The sequence below is a fragment of the Periplaneta americana genome, chromosome 17, assembly GCF_040183065.1.
Source record: "Periplaneta americana isolate PAMFEO1 chromosome 17, P.americana_PAMFEO1_priV1, whole genome shotgun sequence".
Taxonomy (NCBI): domain Eukaryota; kingdom Metazoa; phylum Arthropoda; class Insecta; order Blattodea; family Blattidae; genus Periplaneta; species Periplaneta americana.
Window position 1 is genome coordinate 79,880,315 of NC_091133.1, and position 9,712 is coordinate 79,890,026.

The 9,712-nt window shown below is 33.4% G+C and overlaps 1 protein-coding gene across 1 annotated transcript in view; it reads left to right on the top strand.

Moving 5' to 3' along the window:
* LOC138692672 (zwei Ig domain protein zig-8-like) overlaps positions 1–9,078 on the top strand; it is a 459,104-nt gene extending 450,026 nt beyond the window's left edge. The window contains exon 6 of the mRNA XM_069815794.1: positions 8,357–9,078. Coding sequence (XP_069671895.1) covers positions 8,357–8,499 — 143 coding nt within the window. The 3' untranslated portion in view covers positions 8,500–9,078. The remainder of the gene's footprint in view (positions 1–8,356) is intronic.
* The last annotated feature ends 634 nt before the right edge of the window (positions 9,079–9,712 follow it).

Here is a 9,712-nt window from a genome sequence, read left to right on the forward strand (position 1 = left end):
AAGGGAAAAACACTAGAGATGCGGGATTCGATTCGGTGCTGTGGGTTGAACTTCGGCGTAGCTCAGTCGTTAGAGACCGTGGTACATGGAACCAAGGACCCGGGTTCGATCCTCGTCGGCGGAGCGAATTTTTCTCCTCTAATAACCATTGTTACCATAACAGATACATTTTGAAGGACTAAAAATTAATCTTAACATAGATTCTTCGCTCAACAGTGCATATATACTATGGAATCCCGACCACTAAGTCACTCAATTGTGTGCGCTCCTTGTACAGGGACATCATTTTATTTTTATTTGCATTTTTATTGTACCTGCATTTCTGAATGTTCTTCATTCTCACCCCTTCACTAATGTCCTTGCTCCCGTCAGACACACAAACTTACGGCCGCTGTTGCATTCGAAGTCTTCAAGCAGTGAAGTAAACACTGCAGTGTATATTGTGTTTCATAATTATGATTGCGTTTTCTATAGAAGAAAGAACCTATATTAATAATATCGTACTAAAAATTATATTCAAGGAACGATAAATTCAATTTCAGAGAATATGCTTCAAAATGTTTTCGTACTGAATTGAAGCCTGCATTGTAATGAACGGCAACCATTTTCAACAACTTGTTTAAAAAGTCAGATTAGCTTTTTTTGAATTGAGGTGGCTAGAAGCAAAGGAATGCTAGTGACATTTGTAATAACATGAGTTAAGTGCATCCAATGTAAGCAAAAGTATCTAAAATTTTAGTGGCAAAGGGATATTTTAATCGCATCACACATTAAAATTTAAATAAAAATTTCACCGATTTTACGAACGCTTAAATATTTAAACCCCATTTTCTCAAAAGTAACTTAAGTGCACTTACAGCCCTTTACTTATGACCCCCTCAATTTAAGTGCACTCTCTATATTGTATGTTAACACCAATAATTAATCTGCTAAATAAAGTAGACATTACATAACGAACATAGCCGCCTGAAAAGTTGAGTTTTTGAAAAAAAAAATGTTACTACTCTACTGTATTTTGATAAATTCCGTAAAAGTGATGATCAAACTGAAAATCGTAATATCGTATTTCCCTACAACATAAATGGATACACTACTTTTCTCTCCTCCTATACCTAGTAAAATGATTTGTTTACATATTGCACTAATAACATCAAACTCCTGTAATGGAAGGGGGCAACAGTGTTTCCGAGTATAGCCAGGTTAATGTTAAAAATGTTGGTAAAAATAAAGTGATGTCCCTGTACAATGGCAGTTGGCTTAATATAAGTCAACGTATGTCGAACATGGAGTAAGGCCACAAAGGGAAAACACTAGAGGAGGAGGATTCGATCCGATGCTGTGGATTGAACTTCGGCGTAGCTCAGTGGTTATAGCGCTTGGTACGTAGAACTAAGCAATTTCATTATATACCCGGAAATTATACCAGAAAGGTTATTAGAATAAGGTCACAAAGGGGAAAACACTAGAGGTGCGGGATTCGATCCGGTGCTATGGTAAGAACTTCGGCGTAGCTCAGTTGTTAGAGCGCTTGGTACATGGAACCAAGGACCCGGGTTCGATACCCGGCGGCGGAGCGAAATTTTCTCCCCAAATAACCATTGTCACCACAACAGATAAATTCTGTAGGACTAAAAATTATTCTTTACATAGATTCTTCGCTCAACAGTGCATATATACTATGGAATCCCGGCCACCAAGTCACTCAATTGTGTGCGCTCCTTGTACAATGGCAATTGGCTTAATACAAGTCAACGTATGTCGAACATGGATTAAGGCCACAAAGGGAAAACTATAGAGGAGGAGTATTCGATCCGGTGCTGTGGATTGAACTTCGGCATAGCTCAGTGGTTATAGCGCTTGGTACGTAGAACTAAGAACCCGGGTTCGATCCCCGACGGCGGAGCGAATTTTTCTCCTCTATTATTATGAAGATTGAACTCTGTAAATATTCTGGGTTATTATCCTATACTTGAAGAAAATAAATTGTACCTTTCATGTACCTCATGTTCGGGAAAGGAATTCTCCATAACTGCTGTCTTCATCAATAGTATTTGGATATCAGAAACAAGTCACCAATAACTATTTTAGGACGTCAGGTGAGGAAAAATTGTACTAAAATCCAGAGTGCGAGTACTTACTGTTCATGATGGAAATATTATTGAAGGAATGTTTAGGAATATGTCAAACAAAAGCCTATATTTGATATTTGATATATTTATTTCTCAGCTAGCTTTACAATTCATAGTTATGGTAGACCTTTACATTTCTCCTTTTCGGTCCACCATGCTTTGAATATGTACTACTATTTTATGTAAAAATATATTCATTTGCCAAGTATTTCCTGATTACTGCCTATTCTTCTGTTTTAACTGAATTGCTATCTAAACTTCCCTATCTATTCTCTTCTGTTCTCTCTCATACCTAGACTGTTTCCTTTCCAATCCTCGCTTTTCTAATAAAATTACATAATCATTTTCTTAATAATTTATAACATTTATTTGTTTATTTTTATTCTCTATTCTCTAATCTACGTACTCTTATCTTTGTAGCTATTTTCTCCTAAATTATTTGTCCATATTTCCATTTCCTCTATATTACAACAATTACATCACTTATTATTTCCCTACAATTCTATCCTCTATTTATTTACGTCCATATCTCTTTCATTTCGCTTCACTCCTAAACTTGCTCTTTTATTCCCTCTTAACGTAAGTTTATTTCTATAGGCCTAATACTCCTACAGTTATAATACCCCTGAGTCACACAAAATATCTAATTCACTTAATTACACTTCCAATTTCTCTCTCTTTCACGTCTCATTTGTTCATATGTTCTCTCACTTTAATTCTCTTTTAATCAATGTTTCTGTGTCTATCTTCCTACAATCTTACACTATCTCCTTACACTTAACACTTTCTTCTCTATTCCCATTCTAACACTTTTGTCACCCCTGACTCACATAAGCCTATAATGACATCATAGAAATAAAACCTCACCGGCTCATTTGAAGCATGTAATAAATGTGAAAGAATTGTCATCATAAGTAAAGAAATACGGATTCATTCTGTTGCAAATCAAACTTATTCAATTCAAAAGAAAAATAACTTTATTTCGAAATAGGATTCACTCATTGAAAATAATTATGCCAGACTTATAAACGAATAGAGCTTTGAGACTTTTATGTAAATTTCTATGTCCCAATCGAAACTTGGTTGTATAGACTAAAGCCTCTTTGAGAACGACGTCTGCGTGGAGAAATACTGATTTCTCATTATACATTTGCTTTTGACAGTACATGTTTCATGCGTTTCGTACAATTACGGACTATCAGAGCCATTTCATTCGCAAACCACACAGTGAGTGTAGTTACGTAGTATAGTGTCTTCCTTTCCATTATGAGTCCTAATTCCTGTTTTTCAATTTATTTGAGACAAATAGTCATTCTTTTCTTTCTCTCTGTGTGTGTGTGTGTGTACATAAAAAATGTCACTTAATTTTGCACATCTAGGCATCAACTGTGCTTCAACACTATTACTATAATAATTTAAGAGATGCGATGTGCTATCAAGTTTTCCACTTACATATTTCTCAGATTATATACGTTACTGATATTTGTGTATGAATGTCATACTATACAGAGTGTCCCATTTATCTTGTACACCTATTATAACTTTTTTGTTTGGATAGGTATTTGAATTTTTTATTTTGAGCGTTATGTCAGAACGAGGGGCTAACATGAGTGTGGAGGTTTGGTGAATGTAACTACATTATGGGACAAGATACACGTGACGTCATAAATTTTTCAAATAGCATTACATACTTTAATCATGTTACATTGATTACACACATTAAGACAGGGTCAAAAATGTATCACCATGTCACTTTCCCAATCAATAACAACAACAAAATGCAAACTGAATGTCATCAGAATGTGCCGTTTGTTGTGGTGCCACATTCATCTTGTGCATTAACTTATACAAAACGAAATACGACTGACGACCATACTCGTCGTGTGTTGTGTGTTTGCTGTCTTAACATGTAAAAGAAACCACAACAACTGTCAACGCCACAATCCACGTACAGTGACCAGCACGTTCTCCGGACCTGACGCCACTCGACTTCTTCCTGTGAGAAACTGTAAAGGACAGTTTGTATCAGAACATTCTGACAACACCAGACGATATGCAGCAACGCATTCGACAGGCTTGTGTGTCCAATCAGCCAGCAATATGCCGGGCAGTCATACGGTTTTTCGGGAAACGCCTTCGAATGTGCATTAATATGAATGGTCACCATTTGGAACATCTTCTGTGATTCTCAAGCATTACATTATCACATTGGAAGTACGTTGTTTCTTCGTTACCCAGAAATTCTGCTTTAAGTGGTTGAGGGAAAACGTCGGAAAAAACCCAACCAAGTAGGCCTAACTTGTCCCAAGCAGCCCAACTCGTTTCAGAGGATGCAAGCTAACCGTTAGGTATTCCCGTGGTGAACTATTATTATTATTATTATTATTATTATTATTATTGTCATCATTATTATTAGTATTATTATTACCACTATTATTATTATTATTATTATTATTATTATTATTATTATTATTATTATTATTATTATTATTATTATTATTGGAAAAATGGTCAAAGAACCAGATATGACTAAACCCTTAAAATAAAAGAAAAATATTAAGTTACATATTCGAGAGAGTGCGGTACATTATTGAACATTATGCAAGTGGCTTATTGCATTAAATTAATTGATTTCTCAGATAATTAATCAATAATTTGCATCAATTTCTTATTCATAAATATAGTATTAATATATGTTAAAATTGTTTTGAAACTGAGTTAATACTTTAAATATGGACAAATAAGTGCTGTCATAAAATGTAAAGTGCCTTTTGAAAGAAACTTGAATATTTCTTCATACGAATCATACAACGTTTATGATACAGTAATTTATTATTATAACATAGAAAAATATTAACATCTTACTCATTGTATGATAGAAGAAATAGGTATACTGTTTTATATATATAATACACAAAATAAAATTAAATAAAATTTGCGAATATGAATTCCCTAAGAATTTATAACGCAAATTTTCTTTTACTACTCCTGCACATTAGTAGTCAACTACGAGTAGAAAAACAACAAAAATTAGTATCTAGTTACAACCATGAGAGTTGAATGCATTCACGAAAAATGAAATGGATAATGACTGTGGTGTTGAAGTAATGCATCTATTGAAGAAACGCGAGTTTAATCAGGGGATAAATGAATGAAATTTCCAAGCGCCGTGCTGATGTAAATGAAATGGAAAAGCGTTGTTTTCACACTAATCGATGTACTTGGAATCAGGCACCGCAATATCGAGATTAGATTAAACGATCGTGAAGGGTTTTATTCAATAAAACAGCGACGAACAATTGCAATTCATTTTTATCTATTATTTTTATCAAGAGAGTTTCGTGGTTGTTATTAATCTGCATTCTGTAATACGATTGCATTAATGGGGACAGTATATAAGAGGTCTGTAAAAATGTGCAGTTTCACCCAACCAACGCTTTGCATAAAATAATTGTAAAATATGACAGCAATGAAAGAGAATGTGTTAACAGAACTGTATGAACTGGAGGTTGCGAATCCAATAATTGCTCAATATTACTACAGTCCACAGATAAATTGCTTCAAGCATTCCGCTGTCCAAACGTGACTGTTGTAATGGAACTGAAACTGAGGACTTATTGTCATCTGAGTACATTTATCTTTGCTCAGATATCATAATTTGTCTATTTAATTTAGCCATCCACGTGTCAAAGTTATTAAAATGTGAAGTAGATTTTAAAGCTGGCGTGAATTAAAGAAAAAAGCATTTAAAACAATACGAAAATACATTTCCATTCGTGAAACATATACATTTATATCATTTCTATACAGTTCAAAATGTAAAAGTATTTTATTCGTACTGTTCTAATTTCCTAAAAATTATATTACATTATTTATATTTTAATACAGCTGCGAATAAAAGTCAAATCATTATTTCTATTGATAACGAAATTACATTACTTTATTTAGACAGTGAAATACGGAGTGAGACAAGTGGTCAATAGGACTGGAGCTCACATATTCAGTTTTTCTCAGCCCCGATCTCTCGTGTAAGGAAGCCTTTTTTCGTACGTTTTTAAGTTCATCTTCCCATTTCCCGTCTCTCATTCATTCATGTAAATATAGTAGGCTATATGGAAATATAAGAAATTATACACTCCAGAAAAATTCGTGTGTATGTATGTATGCATGTATGTATGTAATGTATGTATGTGTATGTATGTATGTACGTACGTACGTATTATTATAATATATTGTGTAGATACAATATGATGAAAACCAATTTAAAACATATTTCAGTTACAGTTCTGTTATTCTCTATGTGTAATAACAGCTCGGAAAATTCTAGACTTTTTGAGAGCTACTTCGTCCGTTTACAAGTAAAACACATTAAGTAACAAAAAATATATTACTTCTCAGATAAAGAGTTTGAAAGTTCTTGAATCCTCAAAATATTAATTTTAGTAAGTTGTTTCACTTTGTGTATGTCATTTTCCAATAATTCTAAGTTTGCACACATACATTAAGTACAGTAGTGGTAAAAAAAAAAGGACCGTCCCTTGTAGCTGATTTCAGATTCTTGTTCACTCCAGAGCACGATAGACTGGTAACTAAGACTTTCGTGTTGCGAATCCTGCCTGGGAAGGAAACTTTTTTTTTGTTCCTTATTCAAATTTATTCCCAATACTTTCCGATTGCTGGTAAAATTCATGTTCTGGGAATAATAAATTAATTAAGTAGTAAAATATCGCTGCAATCGAAAAGTATTGGGATTAAATTTGAATAAGGAAAAAAAAAACTTTCCTTCCCAGACAGGATTCGAACCACTAAAGTCTTAGTTACTAGTCTATCGTGCTCTGGAGTGAACAAGGCTCTGAAATCAGCTACAAGGGTCGGTCCGGTCATTTTGCCACTACTGTACATTATATAAATGCTAGTATCTTGTGCAGATAATGCTGCAAACTAAGTTCATTAGACGTTCAAATAAACATTTTTCAGATTTATTTTCAATGAAGAATACCAGACATTTTGAAAGTTATTTGCTTCCATAATAATGAAAGATACTCTCTCTCGAGCCAATACTGAAGAGAACCACACATATAAATATCTACACCACACCGCCATTAAATATATGAAAAAGACGCAATCCCACTTGATTAATAACTATAAAAATATTTGATTTTTAATAATATTATTATCTTACGTAAGTTTTACAGCTTTCAGTAACATACTATATATACTATATAGGCGCCACTCAGTAAAATATAGAAATCAAAATCTAATTTAAGTTATTCTCTACATCTACTTATATAACCACAAAACGTTTCACTTTCATATCATCAATATAGCATTAATATGTATAATTAATGAAAAATAGTCACATCACGGCATTAACTACAATAATATTTCATTTCTAATAGTAATAATGTCATCAAACCACCTCAACTTATGTAGTTTTTAATATCCAATACACAGCTGTACCCAGACAATTATACACCACAGAATCGAATCTGTAAATTAATTTTAGTAAGTTAAGTTTTTAATAACCAATTTAATTTCAGCTCTAAATATGTCAGCATTTTTGCAGATCATGGCCTTCGTGTAATATTGTTTACTGTAGTGTATGTTTTGTTTTATTCTGAAATGCAACACGGCCGACTTGATGCTCGCTTCGCTTCTCCTGAATGCAATTAGCTAGTTCTCAAAACTGACGACAGATGGATTTTGGAAAATAGGAAAATTATGTATGAAAATTGACATTTCACTGAGAACTACTATTTTTCCGAAAAACGTTGGGTTCCAAGCTTCAAAATGAGGGGCCACTTATTAAAATCCGTTCAGCCGTTTTCCCGTAATTTGCATTACCAGTTCAAATTATATATAGGCCTATATATATTTTTTTTTTCTGAAAAATAATATTTTGTGATTTAATGTGTTCTTCTCGAAAACCAGCGCTATTTTTTCTTATAGTTAACATTGTCTAAATACAAAAAATTACAAAATAAGAAGCAATTCTCACTCCGAATGAATTCGATTTTAAATTAACGCAAGACTTGTCCTGATGACACTGGAAATGTAGGATATTTATACCACACCTAATCTTTTGGGGTGTTCAGTTTGCTGTTAAATGTTTATACAAGAATTTCATGTTCATTCCAGGGAATAAAAATAAAAAATATCCTCATTTACTCAAATGTTTATGTCATGTGAAAGAATGCACGCTACAAGCAGATCTATTATTTGTGCAGGTGAGGAGCCGGCGGCGATGCAGCATGGCAGCAAGAGCAGTTCTGTGCGGACAGAGGTGTGTTGGAGTTGCAGCTTCCTGGGGGCGCTTTGCGTCTCTCTACTGACAACTACGTCATGCTACTTGCGCCGCGACAATAGATGACAATAGTCGCTGCTACTGCCTGTAACAAGTACTTGAAAAATACCTCGACGCGAATCATATCAACATCAGTGTGGAGTGCGCGCAGCAGTGATAGAAGGATGTGAATTGAGCAAGACCAAGACAAAAGGCTTCTACGTTATGTTCTGTGTGAAACAATAAAATTAAAAATTAAACATCTTATAATGTTACGTCATAACAAATTGATTGTGTGCAATATAGATGATTGTGCACATCTAATACCGTTTTATATTTTGTGAAAATACACGACCATAAAAAAAGATTCAACTGTGAAAGTGTGATGACCATTTTAATTATTAGTGTACATGTATTATAAATAATATGTCAAGGACATAAATGACTTAATCGAGAATCCAAGAAGCACCCTGAGGAATTTATCTTCTGGTGGTCATATAAACTCTTTCTACGATGTGATATTATGTGAATTACTAGAGATTATAACGTTAATTCATTGCAACAATGGAATTTATATCACTGTACACAAACAATATATCATTTAAAGTGATTATTTACATATGATTTTATTTCTCGAGAGACGTTTATTGTGAACTGTGACCATGGAATCGTAACATCATACGTGATACATAAAAATATGTTTAACCTCGTGATATTTCAGATTTCCGTAAAACATATCCAACTACATAGTATCCATATCAGATAAACTACATGGAAGGCATATACAGTGCGTGTTCATTTTTATTGATGTGTTTCAGCAAGTGAAATTTAAGAATGATGAAAACTAACGTCAACAACCGGGCTTAAATTTTATGAACACGTTTCCATTGATCTCACCTTATAGTAAATACTCATGGGGCTGAGTTATGTTCAATGATTTCGAGAATACCATCCAGATAATTCCATTGCCTACTTTAACTTTATTCCTGATAGCACAACTACAGACTTTGACAATTGTTATATACCATAAATATTGATTTAAATAATAATTTGGCCATAACTTGTTTCTTGTAATTTTAGTGACAAAATAAGCATTATTTATGGTTACAGCATTTTATAATATCCGATAACTGGTAATTATGATGAACAATTAAAATATATTGTTTGTAAATTCTAAGTTATATTAATTCAGTATTTACCCTTAATTACGTGCAATGATATTTGAAAATTATTGCAATAGACTCTCCTTCGAGCAGACGAGATATTTCATTTGCAGTATATTTGGTGTTAATACACGGTG